The sequence below is a fragment of the Aulonocara stuartgranti genome, assembly GCF_965226115.1.
Source record: "Aulonocara stuartgranti genome assembly, chromosome: 1".
NCBI lineage: Eukaryota > Metazoa > Chordata > Actinopteri > Cichliformes > Cichlidae > Aulonocara > Aulonocara stuartgranti.
The window spans coordinates 25375867-25401928 of record NC_138939.1 but is presented as its reverse complement, the minus strand read 5'-3'; the positions used below and the strand labels follow the sequence as shown (position 1 = coordinate 25401928).

Genomic DNA, 26062 nt, shown 5'->3' with positions numbered 1-26062 from the left:
TGAAGTGCAGTGATAAAGAGAGTGTCAGACTGATCATAGTGTCTATAAAGATGTTAATAGGAAGCATAAGGAAGGAGAGGGAAAACGGTGACTGAAAAGACAGTTGAGAGCACATCTTTCATTTCTTTTTTGGTTTACTTACATTGTTTTGAAACGAACACGACCAGAATATGACCATTTGACCTTAAAGGCCCTTTCTACTGAATATTTTAAACAAGTGAATAAATCAAAAGGCAAAATAACGGACACCGTTTGAAAACCAGCTTTTAAAAAAATAAATGGGTGAATTCTGTTCTAAGGAGCTTTGATCCTTCATCTTCTTTCTTTCGCGTCTGCCAGGGTCATAAAAAAAGTGTTTTTCTAATGTATGCGTGTGATATTTGATTTGTTTATCGTATTACTGCGCCTTTTTAACATCTCCATTACAGTTTATTTGATACAGCTGAATTGCATTTCGGCATACCTCTGCACTTTTTTTACACCTGTGTCTGTTTGCAACTCAATTAGATATGACATTGTATTTGACTCAAAGCTGTTTTCACAAGCAGCTGCAATTGGGGGCGAAGGCAGCGCTGCTACCATGCTTGTCAATAAAACCACATTAAAATGAACACATCATAATTACTGCCTCTATTATCCTTCAAGATCTAGGACAGAGGCGCCCGCTCGTAATTGGCTGACTAACTACCCCATATGTGCATGGCCAATAGAAATAATTGTCCTTGTGTGTAGCGCTGACATGTTAACAGAGTCATATCACAGTTTGTGACTAAAACAATCACTTTCAAGGTGCTCCCAACCAACATATTCCAATTGGCAATTATTGGTTCGGCTACACAGACTGTTGCAAACATTATTAACAAACTGCTGCATGAAACAGCGCAGCTACATTTATGGACTTATTCCAGCTAAGACTGGTTCAACAATTGCTATAAAAACAGCCTCACAGGAATCAGGAAGGCAGCAGCACTTGTTTGTCTTGTGTATAGGAAGCTTTACCATCACTCTAACAACCTGGTGATCAGTAAGCACAGACAGGTGTTTTGGCTATTCACAACATTATGCAAAATATCCATAAAACCGGATCCTTTCATACATTTGATAAACAAGATGAAGTGGACTCTTTCGCATATGGCGCCCGCTGCAATCTTGCAGTGGCTCTAAGCTGCTTGAGTGGATATGATTTATTCACGATTTTAACTTTGCGAGTAGTCGTGGCTTAGTTTCAACACTCCTGTTGCCACACACACAAAAAGAAGGGAGAGATTAAGAGACTAATGCTTTTAGAACCAAGTGAGGCTGTTGGTCGGTTGCAAGCTTTGACACTATGCTGTTTTAAATCTGCAGAATTGAAGAGCTTACAGAGGTAAAGATGTAGTAATTCTCTCATCTCCTAAAGGATTTAACAGTCCTCATGATGAAGGAGGAAAATGAATCTTTGATTAATAGTTTGGATAGGGCTATGCACAGATGTAGATAACATCATTCTAATCTCTTCCTCTAATGTGTCACCCCCTCCACCCCCTCCATCCCCACCCCTGCATTTCTCTTCGCTCGTGTGTACAGAACAGCATGAAAAGGCGAGGCAGATTGTCCAGTGTTTGAAGATAGATTGTTTTGTAAGCCAGCTGTGAAACAGGGATGACGCCGTGAATAAGTTACATACTCAGATCAGACCCCAGTGCTTGTCTGAAAGATGTGATCCAAGCCTTCGTCTTCTTTTGCTTCCAAGTAGATTAGATTAGAGGAGGGTTTTTTGGGGGGTGGGGGGCATTGAGTGCTCTTTACTTTCTTTTGCTCGGAATAAAATCTTACTTTAAAGTTTTATCTGCAAGCGCTAACCTTTCAACTGCAGATCTTTTTTTCTTTTCCTTGTTACATTTCTGTTATTCATTATCCCCGGTGTTGACCTACACTGTGTCTTCAGAGTGTTTTCAGATATTAATGTGGCACAAATGTGAAGTCTTTGCTGAATATTCCTTTTGCTTATGGAAGCTTTAGATAATCTTCTGATACAATCAAATAAAAGGGAAACTGACATTTGCAAACACGATTTCCCTTCCAAACAGGCTTTTGAATTCACAGAAGTAGGATTTTCTTTTTTTTTTCATGGTGCTGAAGAATTGCAATAGTTATAATGAGCTGCCTAAACTTTAATTTTACCCAATTATTCCGCGTTCCTGAAAATATGACACAGCGGGACTTAAACGGTGTCTTACTCTTTGCTGCTGTTTTGATTATCAATTAAGCTTAGTGTGATTAAAATCGGTCTGAAGGATGGCCGGACTGGTTGGAAACAGAGTGACTCATCAATAGCCACATTCATCAATAACTTCTCTAACTATGCCACCTCCTCTTCATTTCTGTCATTTACTTTTCTCTCGCCCTTGCAATCTGCTTTTCTCTTTTCCCTCTCGACCGCTGGGCACAGTTCAATTCATGCATATTATACTGTGCATGTCGCACATTGTGCACAGCTCAGGGCTTTCCTGAGTTAGGTTTTGGGTAATGATCAAATTAATTAAAGAACATAAGCTACAAATCAACATCTCAATTGTTTCTTTTTGGAGACAAAACTTGGGCACATACATGTATATGATTCACTATTCATCATCTAAACACGGGCCTGAGTGGGATTTTTGTTTGTGTTTATAACTGTGTGTGTGTGTGTGTGTGTGTGTGTGTGTGTGTGTGTACTGTAGTTGACTAAATGGGTGGCCGTGTGATAGAAGCTCATCAACTGAGTGATAATCTAATTACTGCTGCGGACTAAGATAGATGGAGCCACGCAGCAAAACACACATCTTTGTAAGATTTAATTTGCGTGGTAAAAGCTACACAAATAATTTAGGCCCTTAGAAGAGATATGAATTTTGATGCAAGTCTATTAGTTATCGCAGCTCTGAAATGGGGTCACATAACTCACAGCGTGCCAGCCTGTCGACAAACTGAGAGTCTGTGGCAACAAACTAAGAAACAAATTGAGTAGCGTTACTCCAGGATGTGATTAAAACCAAAGGAGAGTGACATTTTGAGAGCTATTAGTAATTGGTGACAAATGTAATGGCTGCCAGTGATGGATACAGCTCCCTCACCTCTGCCTTTATGTTCAGCCTGAATCAATTTTTTATCCGGTCTCTTTTTTGTTTGATAGGAATAGAATATTAAAGAGAGGCTTTGGAGAAGGACGGCGATACCTTATTTGGCAGGTATCATGAGTGAATATGAGGAAGTCAAAGCTGGTTTCAGACATGCATGGAGATGAGACAGTTTGCTACAAGGGAGACAGTATTTCTGTAGCATTTGACCCCTGCAAAGAGATGGCTGTATGCGTGTCCCTTCTCCCAGATATGCAATGCAGATTTGCAATCTGTCAACTGAAGGCCTCAGCGGTCTAAATAATTGGATTTAAAAAAAAAAAAAATTGTAACCCAGTGAGGTCATTTTAATCAATTCTTGTAATTACAAATTACAAATCACCGTGTGCCAAGGGAGCTTTGTGACATGGCTGCTGTAAAATGGTTTAAGGCACAGGATCAGCTCGCCAACTCCTTTTTCTTGCTTTGGTGGAAAAGAAATGCTTTTAAATGGTTTTAAGTTTTGAGTCTAATTTATGGACTTCACTTCTCAGGTTCTTTGCTCTGATCTAATTAAATTGGACACGGCTTAAATGAGAATGTTAATATGTTGTAATATTCTGGCACTATAGTTAGCAGGCCTGATCTGAAAGAAGGGCTTTTAATAAAGCAACACCTTTTCACTTGTACTATATTGTGTAATAATTTTATCTGAGCTGCCTTAAATGAACATCTTTTCACATGTTTACTACCAAGCAGTTCATCTGAGGTAAGTGGCTGCGCATAAAATCTTCATCCAACTCTCATTTCTTTAGATTTGCCAGGAAAAGCAACGAGCGGCAGTTTATTGAAACAGTATGAATAGAAATACATTATATAAGGCTAAAAAGAAACACAGCTCTAAGGAGCTGTATTTGGTCTGACCACCTTTGTTTTTCAACGCACCCTAAACTCTGTTTTTAAAGCTTTCTTCCAGTTCTGTTAAGTAGGCATCAGCAATAGTTCTCCTTCTTGGAGGAAATTCAAAGCTCTTCTTTGGATGTTGGCTCGGTTCTCTGTGAGGAATTTCAGATTTGGATTCATCACCTGTTGCCACTCTTCTTTTTTTGTTGGCATAGCTCAGCCTTTTCTTCCTGTTTCCCTTCCTTAAGAATGACAGCCACGCTTCCACTGAGCTCATTTCTGATGAGGCTTTAGTGAATAGTAGATGGATCAAGTGAAGGGCCAATTGGATCTCTCAGGTCCCGTGTCAGGTTTTTGCTGGATGTTTTCCTATTTTTTAAGGACTTTTCATTTCTTTCAGATGCTGTTCATCTCCTGAAAAATGCCAGGTTTTCTGCTAATAGATCTTTTCGGATCACCTTTTTGGTGCAAAAATACTATTTTATTTCAAACTGTTTTATTGTTGGCTTTTTTGTTGTAGATTCAACTGAATAAAGGGGAAGAAATTATTGGAACAGTGTGCTAGTAAGTTAGCAGAAGACATAGCAACTTCAACACACACCAAACTTAAGTGATTTTCTTCTGGAGTTTCCATTGTTTATGCATTACATCATAACCTCAAACAGTAGCATGAACGTTTATGCACTGTGCATTCAGTTGTAATGTCCAAATGGGTCTTGAGGATCTCAGATATTTTCCATCATGTCAGAGCGCCAGCCAGTGGCGGTCCTAGCCTGTTTGGTGCCCTGGGCAAACACTCCCTCTGGCGCCCCCCCCCCCCCCCCCCCCCCAATGACACATCTGCTTACCTGTATCTTTTGCTCGTTTCTCCTCCTCTTCTTTTCTCTTTTTTTCTAAACTGAGCACCTGATGGCTTTGAACTTTTCTTGTCCATCTTCCATTGGTTTTGATTTTGCACTTCAGTATGAACACCCATCCCCCACCCCGAGGATCACCACAACATAACCTAATGAACCTAGACCCTTAGTTCACAGATTCACTTTGTCTAAGGTGTATTTCTGGGATTTCGAACAACCCAGGATTCTGATCATGAATACATAATGGGCTTGGATTTACAACATTATAAATGAAATGTGCTCTACTTGGAAGCAGCCGGCCATCCTCCCCTGTCGACGGGTTGTGTGTGAGACTTTAAATCATCAAACTGTAAATTATAAATTTTAAATTGTTATTGATCCCTTTACCCCTAGTCCTAAAGTGTATATTTTCTTACTCTTCTTATATTTATTGTTTGTTTACTTGCACTGCTGTAACTTGAGCTTCGTTGTCTCGTCTCTCTATATACTGGACTGTATGTAGCGGAGATGACAATAAAGTTTACTTTGACTTAAGCAGCGAGCAGGCGCTCACTTTTTGCGTATAGAATTTCGAAAAAACATTGGTGCAGATTATAAGTTTGTATCATAATGTCTGGTGTTTTCGTGTTTGTTGGTTTGTTTTTATTTGTTTTTATTTTTTTTTTATTTTGCGAGTTGGTTATTAGATGCTGCTCCAGCCTGCCAGAGAATCCCCCGCCGCCCCGCCCTCTCCTCCCTGTGCTGCAAGCAGCAGGCGCACCTCGCAAACGGAGGGCACCCTTACTCCCAGCAAATGGGCGATAGAAAACCGATCGGTGCCTATGCCATTCCCAATATGCGCTGGCTGACGTCGGGGCAGCATGAGTACGAGCAATGTTTTTTATTGCTCGTACTCATGCCCTGGGCAACCGCCCGTGTCGCCCGTATCAAAAACTGCTACTGGCGCCAGCAGTGTGTCCCTACTCTCAACGCTTTGATAAAGACGAGTTCCTGGAATACTATTCATCCATCCTCTTCTGCTGACCCAATTCAAGAGTTGTGGGAGGGCTGGAGCCAATCCAGGATGCCATAGGGCGAGACACCCTGGACAGATGGTTCACACCTGTGGGCAATTTAGAATCATTAATTGGCCTAACCCCACTAATTGCATGTCTTTGGACTGTGGGAGGAAGGTGGAGTACCCATAGAACCCACGTAGACACGGGGAGAACCTGCAGACTCTACAAGGTGCTGTCCAATATAATCATAATAATATAATTTAAGAAAACTAAACAAAATGTTGGATAGTTAAGAACCAGACCAAATAATGTGAAATTGTTGGTTTTATATGTTCGTATGTTTGTATTGTTGAAAAACCCAAGAGCAGACAGCACCCAAAGTTATGTTTATAAATTCCACAAACTGAATGATCCATTATTTGCTTTTCAGTTTAAAAGTGTAAATGTTTGAAAAGAGACCTTGTACACCAACAATTTCTGGTGACACGTGCATACATCCGAAACTCTTTAGACTGAAAAGAAGGAACATATTCTCTACACTTTTATAAACCGGTAATCCTGTTCCTTTCAGTCAGCCATGCACTGGATAAAAAGGCTTGAAGTCATTTGCAATTCCAGGCTTGGACAGTTCCAGGTCCATGTAGCACCTGAATAAAATTAAATAGTGTCACCACATTAGACCAAAACTTGTGAAAATATGCTTCATTCCCAGCAAGCATACAGCAGTCAACACATTTAAACAGCACAACAGCTAAAAGCATCTTTTTTTCTTCCTTCGTCCAGAAATTGCAGGGTGCACAATATTACCTCTACTTTTAATCATTTTTTTTGATATATTCATTTAAGGAAGCTAAATCAAATCTGTGTGTCGGACGTGCTAAAATAATGGTGTTTGACTCTTCAGTTTACATTGGAGACAGTTTAACTGCTTTGAAGCAGAGAAACAGAAAATTGGCCACAACAGAAAATGCATAAATTGTTACCACAAATAAAACAGGTAAGTAAAATGGTAAGACACGCAGAGGTCGGCTCAGGGTTGGATTGCCTGCGGAACTCAAGGCCAACAGAAATTCATCTTCCAGCTGATTTTCAGTGCTCTCCTTCTCCCTCCGTCTGCAATGGAAGCTGTTATTTTCCTCTTCAACATTTCTCCTTTTTACACCTTGGTCTATTTCTCAGTTGTTCAACCCCCTTCTTTTTTTAATCCCCAGACTGGACTCGACTGTATTCTCCAAGTGTCTTGTTGATAGGCTCGGAGAATGTGATTCAGCTGCGGAGACAACCGCTCATCTGTTGTCCTTCTCATATCCACTGCTAATCTCCCTCTCTCCTTTCTACTGTCGCTCCAACTCCTTCATTTCTGTGCTGACAGAAGCCCATTTTAGATGGAGTGTCCTTTTGCGTCACATACCTTTCTCATCAGCGAGAATGAGGTTTTTTTTTCCACATATCCTACAAGGCCCTCTCACCCTCAGATTTATTGTCAGTGTGGAGGCTGAAGTTGACTGCTTCCTCTCTGTGATGTATTTTCATTGATGCCCTGACACTCTAGAGTGTAGAGATGAGCTTTTGCCATCAATAAAACACACTTTTGTTGGTGTAGACGTACTAGTAGATCAGTGTGTGAGACAAGACGTGTACAGAATTGAATAAAGCGGTGCAGAGACAAAACATTACTTAAATCTGCAAACTGAATCCAGTTTAAGTACATCACACTGTCTGTTTTACGCTAAATTCCTTGCTGCACATCCATTGTTAGTCAGCCCCCTGCAGATCCTTTCTCTCTCTCTCTCCTCCACCTCCACAGCTCTTCCCCATTCTGCTTGCTTCTCTTTCTCCTGCAGCACTTTACCTCTATCTGTCATCGTCCTCTTCCTCTTTCTGCCTTCTTCCTTGTATCCAATTGAGGGCTGTGTCCTTCACCTTGCCCTCATCTAGGGAACAGATCAATAGAGGCTGAGAGAGGCCAAGCATTGCTCTTTCGGTGAGATTTTCACTTTCACGTGGATTTGGTTGCATGAGCATGCAGGAATTGAGGCACACTGATACGTTTGTCTAGCGATGTCTCAGACCTCTTAGATGAACAAATTAAAGTGTTCACATCTTTTTTTCCCTTTTTTTAAAAAAAGCACTTAAAAACATGCTCATTTTACAACATACAGTCATTTTGTTAGTGAAGTAAACTAAACTTGCCAGAATTTTCAGTCCAGAATAAAACAGAATCTATATCTAAAATATGGCTGTTTTTGCCATTGTGGTGTTTTGAAACTGGACATGTGAGTAGAGTTGTCACGATACTAAATTTCAAACATGATACTGATACCAAGGAAGTCAATTAATCTTTTAGGGTACTGATGTCATTAGTTTGGTAGAACAGGGTTGTTAATCAGTTTTGGGTGCTTTGGTGTTAATGAAGTTAAGGATGGCTCGGCATCCTTTTGTGCGCTCTGCCCGGCACCTTGGAACCTGATCACCTGCAGGAACACCTCGACCACTGACATTACTTTATATTTTTGGAGAAGTGTTTCTATTGGAACCTAAACAAAGGGTAAAAAAGACAACACAATACATCTAAATACCCAATCTAATATCTAATACATCTAAATAATTGAATTAGTGAAGAAGAACAGCATTATGAACAAGTTAAACATTAATTTTGGATTAAGTGTGGTATAAAAAAATACTGTAAGACTAAACTGAACACCGCCTGCATTTTAAACTGACCACACAGCTGGCTACAACAAAATAAGAAACACATTTGAATAAATTATTGTAAGAGCAGAATAGTTAAAGTTGATCATCTTGTCCGCGTCTGTCTGCAGCCTCTCTCTCATCCATCATTCCCACTGCTCAGCCTCAGTCTGCAGCTCTTTATCTCCTCAACTCTGCCCCTCAGGCATGAAATCCACCCTTTTCAGCTGCTCTGCTCCGCGTTTCACTCTTTATTTGCTCAGATTAGTTCTCCACACTCTGGATACTCTGCCCAGTTCAACTTTGATTCCCCTGCTGCTTAGTACAGCAACCCAACCAGTTCTCGGTGTATCTGTAATTCGCTCTGTCACAGCTCAGTATTTCGTAATTATTCATTTGTTATCTACAGTCTTGTAGCCACTGTGTTAATGCTAACAGATTACCAATGTGGCTACTAGGTAATTGCTAACAGCTAATGTTAAGATTAGCTAGATTAACGTTTATGAAAAGTGTTCAAGACTTAAGTGTTGTTGAAACGGTACACTGTAAACCCAAATCAGTTGACTGAACTTAAAACATTTGTGGAAACTGATTACCTCAAAAGTTTTAAGTACACAAACTCATCTTTTCTAAGTATGGGGTACTCAAAATTTGTATTTATTGTTATCTTAAAAATTTTAAATTATATTTTTATTTTATTAATTGAGCTTTACTTAAAAACTATATACTTTAATTTTAATATTTTTGTGTTTTTTGTAGTTTACTATTTTGATCCAACACAATGCAATTATATTACAAACTAAACGCAAATTATATGATTATTAATTAAAAGAAATTTATTATTAAATGTTTGAGTGTAGACTAGTAAAAAAAATTAGAGAAATTCATTTACTTTACATTTTGTTTATTTAACATTTTTTATGGAAATGTAAAAACATCACTTAGTGTTTTTATAAAACCACTAACATGGACATTGGCACCATAAAGTGAGCATTATAAATTCAATGTAGAACATGTATCTTTTTATAAAATCACAAAGGACAACATCAGTCCTAATTGCATCTTTCTCAAAATACATAAATTCAAAATAAAAAGTCAAATACTAATCACTTTTGTTTGAAAAAGAAATGAAAAACAATTTTATAAAATGGGTACAAATAAAGATGATCATCTTCCAAATAACCAGAGCAAAGTTAGGTAAACTGATGGAGTTAAATCCACCCAAAGTCTGTAGTAAACTTAAAGTGCTTTAAATAAAGTGCTTAAAACAAAGTGCTCAGTAACAGAGTGCATGTCCTAACAAACATTGCCTTATATTCCTTCCAGAACTACTCTTTCAGCAACAAATCATTTTTAAGAGCATGTAGGCAGGGTTTCAGAGGTTTGCCGTCAACAAGCCCCATGAAGATTTTTTGGACAAAGGTAAATGTGTGAACGAGCTTCCTGGGGTAGTCTAAATGCAGAGCATAGATCAAGCCAAACAATAAGGCAAATGCATTTGCAAATCTGGGAATATCACGCATCACCAAGTCGCCTTCCACCACAATGGCCATGCTTGAGGAAGTAAAATGGACTGGACTGGTCTGGGAAGCGCCGTCGGTAACCACTGTGAGAAGGGCAACTGGAGTGTCAATGAGGGTCGACTCATCCAATGTGTCCGCCTGGAATAGACACAGTATCAATAAGTAAGGTTGGTTTGAGAGAATGTGACAAGCAAGACCTGTAATCTAGCAAAAAATTCAGCAGTGTAGTGGGTTACTTTGTAACGGGTTAGGGTACTCTACTTTTTTGAAAAATGTACATTAACGCGTTAGCTTCTTGCATTACATAATTAGTATGTTTGTTATTTTTCTAAAAAAAAAAAAAAAAAAAGAAGTCATTTTTTATTTTATGACTTTATCTCAAAAAGAAACTAAATCTTGACTTCAGCCTTGTTTTTGGGGCCACCTGCAGCGTAGCCGAAGTGCTGTGATACGCCTGTGCCCTGCTCCTGACCCTGTGTGTGTGTGTGAGGGTTTTCTAAAGAGAGGGTATTTTGCTTGTACAATTTGGTAGCTGCTAGGGTATTAAATTGTATTTAAAAAAATCCATGGTGTTTTATCTCACTGGCAGAATTTAAGTGATGCAAAAATACACTTACATTACATGTCTTAAAGAATTCTGGGTCCTCCTCCCGCAGGTATACAGGAAGGGCACGAAGCACTGCAGTGCGTTTCACGTTGATATCAGGCGCCTCCTAAAAAGGGAAAAGAAAAGTTCATTGAACACAAAGTTTTCAGGTGTCATTCTTTTGGGGAGAATACATGTTTATGAAACTGCATGACATGTGACTCTACATAATTTTGGAGACATTTCTTTTAAGACACAACCTTTCTGTCTCTTATGACAAAGAGTCTGTATCTTACTCATTTGACAAAAATCCTACACAGTATTTTAAAGTAACATACCAGATCAGAGCTGTAATCTGTATAAAACACAGATGTTCAAAGCAAGGAAAAATTGAGTTTTTATCAGTGAAACTTTTAATTTGTGTTAATTTTATCATTATCAATATTCACCTGAAGATCATAATGATTCAGGATGGTTCGCAGAGCCTCTGATATCTTGCCAGTCCGTGCAGCCTTCTGTCTGTATAGAGCCATAAGTCGTGGTGTGTGTCTGTCAAGTTCAGCGTAGAACTGGTCAGTGATAATTATATACTCAGCCATCATTACAGCTTTCAAAAATTTCAAAAGTACACTGTACATTTCATGACAAAATAAACACTTAGCATGGTAAAAAAAAAACCTTACAATTACTGCTGTTTACTTTGAGTGCAGTCTTGAATTCTATGGCCGATCATCCAACAGTCCAAAACATAGGTAAGAATTTCAGATGTTACAAAGTCACAGGCCATCATTCCATTTAGTCATGTGTTACAGGCATGGTCCTTTAAGGGTGAAGCCTGATGGGAAATGTATGCGGGTGTGTCTAGCGGAACTGCCTGTCGGGTGTGTGAGGGTGAGCGGAGAAGGAAAAGAAAAGTAACGGTTAACTACAGAAGAGACGAAGAGAAAGTAAATAAAAGGAATATAATAACTCCCTCGGCAGCCAAAGTTGTATCGGCGATGCCCGCTGTGAGTAAACTGTTTCAGCCCACTGTACGCGGTGTTCGTGCCTTGGAGGAGAAATAAAGGTTCGGTAAAGCAGTTTCCTACGCCTCCCTCGATCTTCTTGCTAGCGGAGTTGACCTGTATAGTAAGCTGTTGCCGGCTGCGAGTCAAGTAACTGCCAGAGGTTTCCTTACTACGGTTCGGGGCCGCGGATCTGGCGCGGTAACACTGGGGGCTCGTCCGGGATAAAACTCCGCAAAGCGCCGAGAGAGAGGGAGCGAACTTTCTTTTTCTCTTTTCCCTCGGACGACAGAGAAAATGGCGGCTCCGAGAGATGCTGAAGGGGATGGCATGGGAATGTACTTCAGTAAGAGCAGCAACCCATTTTTGCCAGAAACCCCAGAGAGTGGCACAGCTAATGTGGACCGTGCCACTTATGTAAACAATAGAATCCACAGCAGCAACCCCTTCATCACGGACATAGAGTTAACGCCAGCGGCGAGCATAGCAGCAGTCTATACGACGGAGTTTGAGGCTGCATGGCATCTCACCCCGCCACCTTCAGCTCACACCAACCCTTTCTTAACACCAATAGCGAAGCAGAATGCAGTGTGCAGTGAGTTTAAGCAGTTGCAGTGCTCAGACTGCGGAGGCCCTGCTAACACTGCATCTACACCGCTCACAGTGGGACAGCATGGCTCGCATGATCACCCACCTCGGATTGTTACATCTCGGCCATGCAGCCAGCCATTCACCGCCATGAACTGTACCTGCAGTGTCCCTAGAAAAACGCCGTTTACTGAGCCAGCGAAGCTACACATTATGCCGGGTATACCCCAACCTGCGCAGTACAGCTATGAAATGCCAGCTCAGGGCTATTTTTCCCCAACAACTCGCATGGCAATACCAGCACCAGATGGGGGGTGTGGGCTTTGCAAGCATGACCAGGGTCACAGTTCAAAACAAGCCATGCCAGGGCCACGCGGCTGTTTTCCTGGTGTAGTGCAAGACGGGGGTTTTGCAGATTGTAGTGCTGATGGACAGACGAGGGGCAAGGAGAAAATTCCCACATTACAACCAGACCATTTCGATGGGTCAGGGTCATGGAAAGACTTTCTCTATCAGTTCGAGACCTGTGCAAAGGCCAACTGCTGGACGGAGAACACCATGGCTGTCCAACTGAGATTCAGCCTGAGGGGCGCAGCTGGAGCCATAATCCACAAAAACCCCAAATCTGCTCGCTGGAGTTACCAGAGGATTGTGGAGGAGGTGGAGGCTGCCTATGGGCCGTGTTCAGAGCATGCAGCAGCCATTGGCATTGAGCTACGGCAGAGAATCCGGAAACCAGGTGAGGCCCTGCACACCCTCAGAGATGATATATACGAGAAGGTTTCCATTGTGTATGCCAACCGCTCCGAGCTGGAGCAGGACTGCATTGCTGTAGAGATCTTCACTAATGCTTTGGCAGATGCTGAAATGGTCCAGAAATTGTTGGAAGAACAACCACGCACCCTGGCAAGAGCCTATGAAATCGCCCACAGGTTCGAGACAACGAAAAGGGCCGCCAGGGCAGTCACACAGCTTATGCAGCCAGGGCCACGAGTCTCTACAGCACAGGGGACCCGAACAGCTGCATTACGGGAGAGTGTTCATATGCTAAGTTATGAACCACCGGAGAGGGCCCAAAGACCTATCCAGCGTGGGCGCCAAAGCTGGAGCACATCTAACAGGTCAAGCAGGAAGGAGGCTGTTTGCCATAACTGCTCCGGCATAGGACATCTACAGAGGAACTGCCCCTCTCCTCGCTCACCTGCCCAAAAGCCTGTAAAAGCTGCTAGAGGCCCAGCCCCTGACCCAGGCACAGTGTTCCACAACGGAGGCCAAGATGTGATGTGTGTCCAGATAGCAATACAGGGACGGGAAATACGGGCCTTGCTGGATTCTGGTGCACGGCGGAATGTGCTGCCCCTCCACTATTTTAACACCATCCCCGCAGAGTCAAGACCTCAGGTGCAGGCATCCATTGCTCAGACTCTACAAGGCATTGGTCCAGAGGGATTGGCCGTTCTGGGCGAGGTCATCCTGCCTGTACAGGTGGGGAGCGGTGTTGAAAATGTAGACTTTCTTTTGGCCGACATGGCTGAAGGCACTGAAGTTATTCTGGGGCACCCTTTCCTGCAACAATCGTGCGCTTGCTTAGACTACGGCCGCCAAGAGATAACCCTGTTTAATGAAAAGATACCATGTTCTGGCGTGGGCCCTCGACCCCAGGTGCTTGTTGTTAGGGTGGCACGCACTACGGTTTTGGAACCAGGCTGCGAGTATGTGGTCCCTGGGTTTTCCAGCTCCCACTGTGCCGCCCATAGAGACATGATGCTAAGCCCTAAAAAGGGCTTTGTGGAGAAGCACCAAGTACTGGTAGCTCACGCAGTTGTGCAACCTAGTAAACCCTCTAGCATCCCAATCAGAGTCTTTAACCCTGGGGCCGCAGCTGTCACCTTAAAGCGTGGTGCCGTGGCAGGGGTTCTTCAGCCCGTGCAGGTCCTGGAGGGGTCGGGGGGTCGCCCACCAAGGGTCCTGGCAGCCCTCGAACTTAATGGTACTCCCCCTGCTTCTGTACCAAGCCATTTGCAGGCCCTTTACGCCGAGAGCAGCCCCGGTTTGACTCACGTTGCCCGCTACGATCTGGCAGGCCTGCTGAGGTCCTACAGTGATGTCTTCTCCACTGGCCCGAATGACCTTGGTCGCACTGGTGTTGTCCAGCATGGCATCCTGACCACGCCAGGGCCACCAGTTAAGCACCCGCCGCGCAGGATGGCAGGGGACAAACAAATAGCGGCCGACCAGCAAGTACAGCAGAGCTTGGAGGCTGGGCTAGCTCAACCTAGCAATAGCGGCTGGGCTGCTCCAATTGTGATGGTGAAGAAGAAGGACCAGAGTCCCAGACTATGCGTGGACTATAGACCACTAAATGAGCGAACCCTTAAAGACGCTTATCCCCTGCCACGCATCCAGGACACCCTTGACACGCTTTCTACTGCCAAGTACTTCAGTACACTAGACCTGACTTCAGGGTACTGGCAGGTAGAGATGACCCCCAGAGCCCGAAAAGCAGCTGCATTTTGTACCCGTAAGGGATTGTTCGAGTGGAATGTGATGCCGTTTGGACTGTGCAACGCACCGGCCACATTCCAAAGGCATATGGACAGAGTCCTGGCTGGGCTGCAGTGGGAGACATGCCTAGTGTACCTAGATGACATCATTGTCCTGGGCCAGGATAGCACCCAGATGCTGGAGCGGCTCGAGCAAGTGTTCATCAGATTGCGTGGAGCCAACCTAAAACTGAAGCCATCTAAATGCTGCCTGTTTCGGGAGCAGGTGGCCTATCTGGGCCATATCATCTCTGCTGGAGGTATTTCCACGGACCCCCAGAAAGTCCAGCAGGTGACGGACTGGCCTGCACCGCGGACCGTCACAGAAGTGCGTCAGTTTGTTGGCTTAGCCTCATACTACCGCCGGTTCGTGGAGGACTTTGCCACAGTGGCTAAACCCCTCCACGAACTCACTAAGAAGTATGCCCGTTTTAACTGGACTGCCGACTGCCAGGGAGCATTCCAGGAATTAAAAAGACGGCTTACGGCAGCCCCTGTCCTGGGTTACCCACTGGACCAGGGTGACTTCTTCCTCGACACTGATGCCAGCAATTGTGGGATTGGAGCGATTCTCTCCCAAGTGCAAGGGGGCGAAGAGCGGGTCTTGGCCTATGGGAGCAGGCGGCTGTCGGCTACCGAACAAAACTATTGTACGACCAGGCGAGAGCTTCTGGCGGTTGTGGCGTTCACTTCCCACTTCAGACAGTACCTGCTGGGTAGGCCGTTCACTGTCCGGACTGACCATAGCAGCCTCCGCTGGCTGACCAGGCTGAGGGAGCCCGAGGGCCAGCTGGCCCGCTGGTTGGAGAAGCTGGCAGAGTATAACTTCCAGGTGCTGCACCGACCTGGGAAAAACCACCAGAATGTGGATGCACTTTCCAGGAGACCCTGCCGCGCTTCATGCCCGTGCACACTCCCAGAGCCCACCATCAACAGCGACCGGTTCGAGCATAAAGGTGTGCAGTGTAACTTAGAGAACTGTGGTACCAGCATGACCCCCCCAGGGCAGCCCCCAGTGGGGGTAGTGGGCCCTGATGGTACCGATGGGAAAAGCCGGGTAGCAGAACCAGAGTGTGCACCCGTAGCAGCAGTGGACTGTTGTTCCAGTAGTAGCCACGACACCTGCCCAAATATCCACCGGGTGGATGAGTCCCATCACGCTAGCTTGTTCAGTGGCTGGACCCCAGAACAGCTCTTGGCTAGCCAGAAGAACGATGTGGATATAGGCCCAGTTTGGGAATGGAAGGAAAAAGGGGAAGGTCGGCCCGTCTGGGCCGATGTAGCGGCATGCAGCCCCGCAACCAAAGCCTACTGGGCGCAGTGGAAGAGACTGTACCTAAAAGATGGAGTGCTGGTGAGGAAATTCCACTGTACAGAAAGTAATGTGTTTTTCCCCCAAATCCTTCTGCCTCACGCCTATCGTCACTCCGTAATGCAGCAGATGCACGATGGCCCACGGTGGCCACTTTGGGGCAGAAAGGACCCTGGCACGCTTGAAGAATAGGTACTACTGGTACAACATGAAAGATGATGTGACCCTGTGGTGCCGCACTTGCACCAGTTGTGCTGAAAGGGCGCGGCCCCCAAAAACCCCCCAGGCAGCGATGGGCACGGTACGTGTTGGCGCCCCCATGGAGAGGATTGCAGTCGATCTGATGGGACCGTTGAACGAAACAGAAAGGCATAACCGATTCATATTGGTGGTACAAGACTACTTCAGCAAGTGGGTGGAGGCTTATCCAGTCCCCGATGCACAAGCGCCCACGGTGGCAGGAAAGGTTGTTGCGGAGTGGGTATGTAGATATGGAGCCCCACAGTCTCTGCATAGCGACCAGGGCACCAACTTTGAGTCGGCTGTGTTCCAGGGGATGTGTGAACTGTTCGGAATCAAAAAGACACGCACCACGCCCTTTCATCCACAGTCCGATGGCCAGGTAGAGCGTTTTAATGCTACCCTGCAGAAGGCCTTAGCCACCACCGCGGAGCGCTGCCACTGGGACTGGGATATAATGATCCCCTATGCTGTCATGGCTTATCGGGCAACTAAGCACAGTTCCACAGGATTGACCCCAAACATGATGCTTCTGGGCCGAGAGATAACCGAGCCTATTGACCTGGTCGCGGGTCTGCCGGCCGACGACACCCCCAACTGCACTACACCACAGTATGTGGTGCAACTCAGGGAAAGGCTGGAGCTTTCCCACCAACTGGCATGGGAGGCTCTCGGGAAATCTGTTGAGCGCGCTAAGAAACAGTACGATAAGAATATCTGCCAAGTTCAGTATCCAGTCGGCGCTGCAGTGTGGCATCTGATCAAAGGGACCAAGAGAGTGCGGCACAAGGTTCGCAAGTTTCTGCCTTCCTATGAGGGCCCCTACTTCGTAGTGGGCCTGTTGGATGATTTAGTCTACTGCATTAAAAAGGGGCCCCGAGCAAAGGCTAAAGTGGTTCATCACGACAGACTCAAGCCTTATCACTCAAGAACGCCGCTGGACAACAGCTGGGTCTTCCAAGACTCCGACCAGGCAGCACCCACCGAGGTGCCTCCTCCAGCGCTCGACGAAAGCGATTCTGACATTGATTTCGGCCCCTTCGACTTGTGGGAGACCCCAGCTGGGGCAGATCAACCAGATACTGGTGCTTCCCTGAGAGCTGGCTCTCCGCCACCCGCTCAAGGAGATGGTAGTGGGTTGCCAGCCAGCCCTGTTCAGCCTTACGTGGATGGGGCTGAAGGACCAGAACAGCACCCTTCCTTCAGGTCCACACCCCGTTCCAGACCACAGCGTGTGCGGCGGGCGCCGGACATGTTTGGTGACTGGGTCAGTCACTAGGCTAGTATGTCCTAACTGAGTCAGGGTGTAGGCGGATCGCTGCCCTGCTCAGTAGTTAAAAAAAAAAAAAAAAATTGTTCATGTTACATATGTTAAGTGATATGACTGTTGTAAATTGAGTTGTTACAGGGGGCTATTCTTACGTGTACTGTTGGGCTTGTTTGTCTTGCTGTTTCCTGGCAACATGGCTGTCGACGGGCTGCAAGTTATTGTTTGAACTGTTTATACTAATGAGGTAAAGCTGGATATAGGGGTAAACGTTCAGCTGTAGTGCCTTAATGTCTTTCTTTATGAATACTGTCTATGTGAAGGGCGGGATATGGACATTGACTTGCACCCTCCTCAAAGTGAACCCTGTACATCCTATGTTTTCTTGTGCTTAAAATATGGACAGTTGTCTACTTCAAGATTGTTCCATCCTAAGGATCGCCATTTTTGGACTGGGGGCACGAATGCTGTATGTTTCCTTGTTAATGGGGGGTTCATGTGCTGGAATGATGTTAAGGGTTTAATTATCATCCAGAGTGGGGGTAGTGTTACAGGCATGGTCCTTTAAGGGTGAAGCCTGATGGGAAATGTATGCGGGTGTGTGTAGCGGAACTGCCTGTCGGGTGTGTGAGGGTGAGCGGAGAAGGAAAAGAAAAGTAACGGTTAACTACAGAAGAGACGAAGAGAAAGTAAATAAAAGGAATATAATAACTCCCTCGGCAGCCAAAGTTGTATCGGCGATGCCCGCTGTGAGTAAACTGTTTCAGCCCACTGTACGCGGTGTTCGTGCCTTGGAGGAGAAATAAAGGTTCGGTAAAGCAGTTTCCTACGCCTCCCTCGATCTTCTTGCTAGCGGAGTTGACCTGTATAGTAAGCTGTTGCCGGCTGCGAGTCAAGTAACTGCCAGAGGTTTCCTTACTACGGTTCGGGGCCGCGGATCTGGCGCGGTAACACATGGTAAACAGTAACCCTCTTTTAGTTTTAAGTTTTTACCATATAATCAACATTGTCTCACCATGTATAAATTCTGTTGAGTTGGAAAAAAAAAAAAGAAAAAAAAAAAAGCACAGAATACATATGAATTTACACTGCAGTTATTTTAAAAAACCAAGCCAAACTGCGGGATAAATCTTTGCAAAGACACATTGTTATGCAATAGTACATAATACATCAGTGAGATACTTGTAATCTTACACAGAACTTCTACTTACAAACTACTTCTTTTACAGGCTGCTGCTTAAGATAGAAGTTGCCACTGCTAGCTAAGTCACTTTTGAATGATCCTAATGAGAAGAAGAAAAAAACCCGGCCGAACAATGAGGCTGCTGTTGTAAAAACGCCAACTTTCTTGCGTTGGCAATGGGTCGTTAAAATATCACTAAGACACTTTCTTTATGTGCAATTCTTATTAAAACTGTGTTTTAATCGGTTAAAACTGTAAAACTGACGATATCATCGGTTTGAAAAAGAGCGCGAACAACAGCGAACAACAATTCACTACCTGGGTCTGTGCTGTTTAACACAACGGCGCATTCAAAAACAAGTTAATGGCTGCAACATATTAATATACTTGCTTTTTTACGGAAAAAATAAACATAACGAAGGTTCCGTTTTACTTACAAGTTTCTCCAAATGTGCTCTCCGGTCGCTCGAGAAGGGCAGCCATATTGAACAGAATTTTCTGTCAACGTCGTTCAGGTTAGAGAGAAAACGTCATGACGTCATGACGTACAAATGCGGAGCTCGAAAAAAAAAACATTTACTCAAAAATCATAATTAAAAAAGCAGTATTTACTCTTAACTTCTAAGCCATGTACAATTATAACTGTTTGAATCGTTAAGAGAACAGAAAAGTTTTAAGTTGTTTCAACTTTGTGACGCATTTTAATTGTTGTATCCACAAACTTTATAAGTCAGGTGGACTGTTGGGGTTTACAGTGTAGCTTTACTGACCTCTGAATTTCCTGCTAAAGTGTTGTCTGCAGGCGCTGTGTGAAGCTGTGTGTCGACTAGAGGAAGCAAGGACATCAATACTATATTGATACTATATAATAATGTGTATCCTATTCAATATTCATGTGTAGTTTTGATTAATATCTAAATTTCTTTTTTTTTAAATTTAGTGTTTTAAAAGTACTGCTCATTAAGTGAGGTCATTTGTTACACTACTAGTTACATTACTTTTGCTTTACTCTGCAGCATGACCTCAGAAGAATTGTTCCATACTGTATTTATCAGCATATAATATGAGCCTTAGGTTACATGCCTACACCCTAGGAAAAGGGCATGTTGGTGATTTTTTTTGATCTGTCTGCCCAATGAACAGATGATTGAAGGAGTTCTGTAATGCAAGAATGACTACATTAGGGTTGAGCAATTTGTTCTATAGGCCAACTATCCTATCATCCCCCTGATGAACAATAGCATCGCCATCTGGCGGCAGAGGAGGTTATCCACCCTCCATAATTTAATTTATTTTATTCCATAAATTTTGTTGTACACATAAATTCCATTGTCAATGTAAAATGACAATAAAGGGCTATTCTATTCTATAATGTGTGGCCCAAACACAGAAAAATAGTGCATGAGGGAGAGAGAGACACATGCACATCAGGAATTTATTTTTCGCTTCCAGCATGAACAAACATTTACACGCTGACATGCAACGACTGTCTGTAATTAGCTAACATAAGTGGATAGTAGAGATGTGCAAAGCAGCTGGTATTTGTATCTGTGTTTGTATTTCTTGAGGGGGGAAAAGTATTTGTATTTGTATTTGTATTCGAGTAAAATTCAAAATAGGCTTAAAAATCCTTTTTTTTTTTACTTTACACTTCTAATTAACGTTATAGTGTAAGTATTCTTTAATTATATCCATTATAATAATTATGGATATGCAGTATTAGTTGATGTTTTTCCATAAATCCAGCAATTAACATGTAACAAGGAAGGTCATTGAAAAGAAAATAACATAACAGCCATTGCCTCATCCATGGTTGAAACCAACCATTGTGAACATTATGAACCCCACCACCACCCGTCCTTGTTGGAGAACGCTGAACAGACAGCGAAACTGACTTGCAGGGGCAGAACATGGTTGTGATTATGAATTGGTGCTGGTGGGGGGGTTGGTGTTTGTGGCGGGAGTTGGCAGACAGTACCAGGAGAGGATGCTTTAAGTGCATGTGATTATGCATAGCAGATGTTGACAGATGTTTGATATCTCTGCCTCTGCTGATTTGACTTTTGAAGACATTACATATCACTTTGGTTTCATCTGCAGCACTGACTGTGAAATGCTTCCACACAGAACTTGAGAAGTTTTTTGGCTGGTGGAGGACCAAGAGGTGGCTCAGCAGCAGCAACGCTCTTTTCTGTTTGGTTGCCCAAATCCATGTGGGGAGTGTCAGCTAAGTTAATGAGTGATGGGAAGCTCTGCTAAGGTTAACTAGGAAATAGTCTACATCTTCCTATCTGCAAAAGACAGAGTAACTTAAACGTACCATATAACTCCCACAAGTTATAACTCACCACAACTACAAAAGCATTGTTTTAACCTTTTAAACTGAACATTAACGTTACTCTGTCAACAGCCTATTGTCTAAATGACCGAGCTAACAGACCTATGTAAACAGAACGAACATTAGAGCACCCAACGGCAGACGTCAATAATGCAGCGTAATGGAATAATATCCTGATCTTCGCTAAAGTTATAAACTGCTTCATCATTGTTAACGTACAAAAAAAACCTATTCAACAAAAATAGTGATGGAGTTCAGTCTTTTGTGCTCAGCTGAGCCGTCTCTGTTGCTGTGTGGAGCAGCCTGTGTCACTCACCTCTTTCACACGTCACTCACTCATCCGGTCATGTATTGCAGTCTCATAAGGAAACTCAACTTTTTGATATTAAGTTTTTCTTGTTCACGAATACAAATATTTTTTAAAGTATTTGTTCAAAATAAGTATTTTTTAAAAAATAAACACGTTATTTGTGCCTTCCCGAATACCGTATTCGGGTTCTGCTCCACCCCTAGTGGATAGATATCAAATGAATAGCTAAAGTGGGAATAAGGCATAACACTTGCTAGTTCTTATTTACGTCAGACCTATATAGACTTACACTATACACTTGAACTATATGAAGCTTATGGACAAGTTCAATAAGGACGATCTGTAATCACTCATCTGCCTGCTTTCCTGGGTGTTAGGCTGCTTTTCTCTTCTTTACATCACTACCACTTTCCCACGCTGTCAATCTCAATACTGTCATCATTATTGTAGTTCAATCATCTTCTTACCCAACTTCTTTAGGCCAATCAGCTTCCTCACTGCGTGGTTTCAGTCTTGGTCATAGGAGTCTAATTGCCAAATACATTAATTTCTCTAGTTTTCTTTTGATTTTTCTGGTTATTTTCCATCTGCCTATGAACTATTTTCATCCTTTGCTTCAACACAACACAAACTTTTAATTGAAACTGAACTGAAACTACTTCATTGCTCTGCTGCCAAAGGGTATCTGAAACACCCTCCAGTGGTTCACATTAATTCAGTCCGCTATAATAGTTTGTTTCAATAATTACGTCAATTGAAATGATTTAAGCTCGCTCTCAAAAAACAAGGAGAGGAAATGTGTATCATACCTTCCTGACCAGTTGGGCATGTTGCTAACATGAAGTCAGTCAAGGTATTTCAGAATATGTAATGAATACTACCAGAAGCTGTTCACTAATCAGCTCTAAGTAGTCCTACCTAGCTCCCCTGATACAATTCTTCCTGAGTAAACACAATTATTGCAGTCATGTTGGATATTTCTGATGCGAGTCATTTAGCGATGAGAACTGAATGAGCTATACAAAACTAAACTGCAGCAAATGGCCACTAAGCTTTTCTTACATGCCTAGAGGCCATTTTTTGTTTGCTGCAGTAACCTCCTGTGGTCTAGCTTTTCCGACAGAAATGGAGATCCTTCACTGGCAACTGATCAAGCCCAGTCAGTGACATACATACAGTTACATACAACAATCTTGATTTTACTCTAGGATACCAAATAGACCATAGATAGAACATTTCAGCAACCGCATAGCTAGAGTTCTTCAGTTTAGCTCATATTGCTAATATATTGCCAAATGTATTCAGTCAACCATCCAAATCATTGAAGTCAGGTGTTACAGTCACATCCACAGCCACAGATATATAAAATCAAGTACCTAGGCACGCAGTCTGTTTCTTACAAACATCTGTGAAAGGTTTGGTTGCTCTCAGGAATCAGTGAATTCCATCGTGGTACTGTGATAAAATCCTACCTGTTCAAGTCTAGTTGTGAATTTTCCACACTATTAGATATTCCACAGTCAACTGTTTATGGTATTTTTAACAAAGTGGAAGTGACTGGGATGGACAGCAACTCAGACACAAAGTGGTGAATCATGGAGTGGTGAATCATGCTTCCCCATCTGGCAATCCAATAGATGAGTCTGGGTTTGGTGGTTGCCATGAGCACTTCTCTGGCTCTAATGTGCCAGGTGCAGTGTTGGTCAAGTTACTTGAAAAAAGTAATCAGTAACTAATTACTGATTACTTCCCCCAAAAAGTTATCCCGTTACTTTACTGATTACTTATTTTCAAAAGTAATTAATTACTTAGTTACTTAGTTACTTTTAAAAAAACATGATTTACAACCTGAAGAGGTGATAAAGCGATAGATCTTTCAGCCCAATTCTACTTTTTCTACATAATCCATCATACAAAATGTAATCAAATGGAAAAGTCTCTTTTTTTTAACTTGTTTTATCAGTTTTAATCTTTTAACTTTATGCATCAAGCAAAAATTTAATTATATGCAACATTTTCTGACTTGAATAAATTAGTTTAACATTTAAACCTATTTTCTGCACATTCCAGCACATAAAATAAAATATTTTTTGTGTTTACACTCACTCTTTCAAATAGATGCAAGTAAAACACAGCAGAAAATAAATAAAGTCAAAGACTCAGCAGTCCTGTTGCTCTATTTTCACCTGTAAAGCAGGAGTAGGGCAGGCAGAGGTTTACCCTGGTGCAGGTGTGCCGCGGTCAGTGGAAGAATCTGCGAGTTTCTCTGTGAATTTCCCATTACGTCGTTGCGCACTCGGTGCTTGCTTGGAAGTTTAGGGATTTTTTTCGCTGTAAAAAAGAAGTTTTCTTCCCACGCACGATGGACGCTAATGTTTTTGTCACTTTTTATGGAATCAAACTCAAAGTAAGGTCAGTACTTCCACGCTTTAAACGCTGCACGCTCATACTCTCTCCCACAATCGATATGTGATCCATTGTTGATCTGCACACAGCTGTTGTCACTAACGGCGCACTCGCTTCCGTCACTGTCGTGAGACATTCTCGCAAAAAATCACGGTTTTAGTAACGCAGTAACGCAGCGTTCCTACGGGAAAGTAACGGTAATCTAATTACCGTTTTTGCAATAGTAATCCCTTACTTTACTCGTTACTTGAAAAAAGTAATCAGATTACAGTAACGCGTTACAAGTAACGCATTACTGCCCATCTCTAGCCAGATGTAAAGTTTGGTGGAGGAATGGATTATGGTATGGGGCTATTCTTCAAGAGTTAGGCTTGAACCCTTAGGCTATGTTCACACTGCAGGCGAAAGTGCATCAAATCCGACTTTTTTTGACCCTATGCGACCCATATCTGATCATGGTATGACAGTGTGAACGGCACAAATCCAATATTTTCAAATCCAATCTGGGTCACTTTTGTATGTAGTACTGAATCCGATACATATCTGATGTTTCAGAAAGCGACTGCTGTTTGAATGGTCATGTCACATTAAATCTGTCTTCTACGTCACTGACACAAAACAGACACCAATTATCAGCGCCGGAGAAGACATCGCGAACCTTCTTGGCCATCCAGGGAAACTGTTGGGAAGACAACGTTGGAGAAACGTGAACATTTTATTTTTACTGTATAATCTGCAGATTCTTACAGAAATCTGCAACTATCCTTTGAAGCACCACTCCTCTAAAACAGCAATAACGATAATTATTAGGCCATCTGTAAATAACAAAAGAACTTTACGTTTCCCAATTTTGCTTTAAGTTATAAAGTCCGAAACAAGTCTTTATATTAAGGGCCATCAGTCAAACGATACTGTTTGGTCTTGGTCTAAACAGAACGCGTTGTGTGTGACGTCTTCTTTTGCGCATGCGGGCCGCTTTGAGGGTTCACACTAGAGCGCGTTTGCTGTCACATTTTATTTGTAGTGTGAACAAGCAGATAAAAAATCGGATTTGATCAAAAAATCTGAATTGAGCATTAAGACCTGCAGTGTGAACGTAGCCTTAGCTCCAATGAAAGCAACTCTTAATGCTTCAACATAGGAAACAGTTTGGGGATGGTCCCTTCCTGTTCCAACATGACTACACACCTGAGCACAAAGCAAGGCCCATAAAGACATGGATGAGTGAGTTTGGTGCAGAAGAAATTGACTGGCCTGCACAGAGTCCTGACCTCAACCTGACAGAACACCTTTGGGATGAGTTAGAGCGGACACTGTGAGGCAGACCTTTTTGTCCAACATCAGTGTCTGACCTCACAAATGTGCCTATGGAAGAATGCTCAAAAATTCCCATAAACACTCCTAAACTTTGTGGAAAACCTTCTCAGAAGAGTTGAAGCTGTTGCATGGATGAAGAATGGGATGTCACTGAAATTCACATACATGTGAAGGCAGATGAGCAAATATTTTTTGGTAGTATAGTGTATTTCAAGTTCTAAATTATATCGAGTCAGTCAAGTAATTCAACTGATCATGCCCACAGCAAGAGGAGCAACACTGTGAAATGATAAACGATTTTCTTTTTTTTTCTTGTTCAGACACCACAGACGTCACATCAGTTTATCTTTGTGTGACGTGGCAAACATTGCCAAGTTGATAATACTCATTTATCCGACTCTGGTGAAGTACTTTACTTTGCTGCTAATGTTTCGGTTCAGACAGCAAATGTTAAGACATTTAACTTGATTGCAGGCATCCTTGTTCTTTGGCAGATTCAGAGTTTTTTTTATTTAGTGTTTAGAGTGTTAAATATTCATTCACTCACCTTTAACCTCTCATCCACATCAGCTATACCACCTCAAGCTTAGCTGAAGTATATGCTGTTTATTTCTGTATATAGACTGTACATATCTCACTGCTGTCTTTCATAAAATTAAATGCAAATCCAGAATATGTAGTTGGTGTGTGTGCTTGTATTCGGGAAGTGGGAGTTCCTACAGAGGATGAGTGTGAACATGAGCAGCAGGCCATGGCAGACTTTCAGAGAGGTGTTGTTCCACCCCCACACTCTGCCAGAACATTTTTCATTTTCAAAACCTAATTGAAAATAAACAGGTCGCATGGGACTGGAGTGTAAATTTGATAGTCTGGAAAAGTCCACTTCTGATGGTAATGTTTAATCTTATTATGCCCTGGA

At 42.8% G+C, this 26062-nt stretch overlaps 1 protein-coding gene across 1 annotated transcript; it reads right to left on the bottom strand.

Moving 5' to 3' along the window:
• Positions 1 to 9410: 9410 nt before the first annotated feature.
• On the bottom strand, positions 9411 to 19228 carry LOC309712658 (uncharacterized protein). The gene is made up of 4 exons (XM_082543633.1): positions 19210 to 19228; positions 11085 to 11184; positions 10667 to 10762; positions 9411 to 10187 (listed from the first exon to the last, which is right to left on the bottom strand). The coding sequence occupies exons 2-4, from the start codon at positions 11166 to 11168 to the stop codon at positions 9855 to 9857; spliced, it is 513 nt and encodes a 170-aa protein (XP_082399759.1). The 5' UTR covers positions 11169 to 11184; positions 19210 to 19228; the 3' UTR covers positions 9411 to 9854.
• Between the last annotated feature and the right edge of the window lie 6834 nt (positions 19229 to 26062).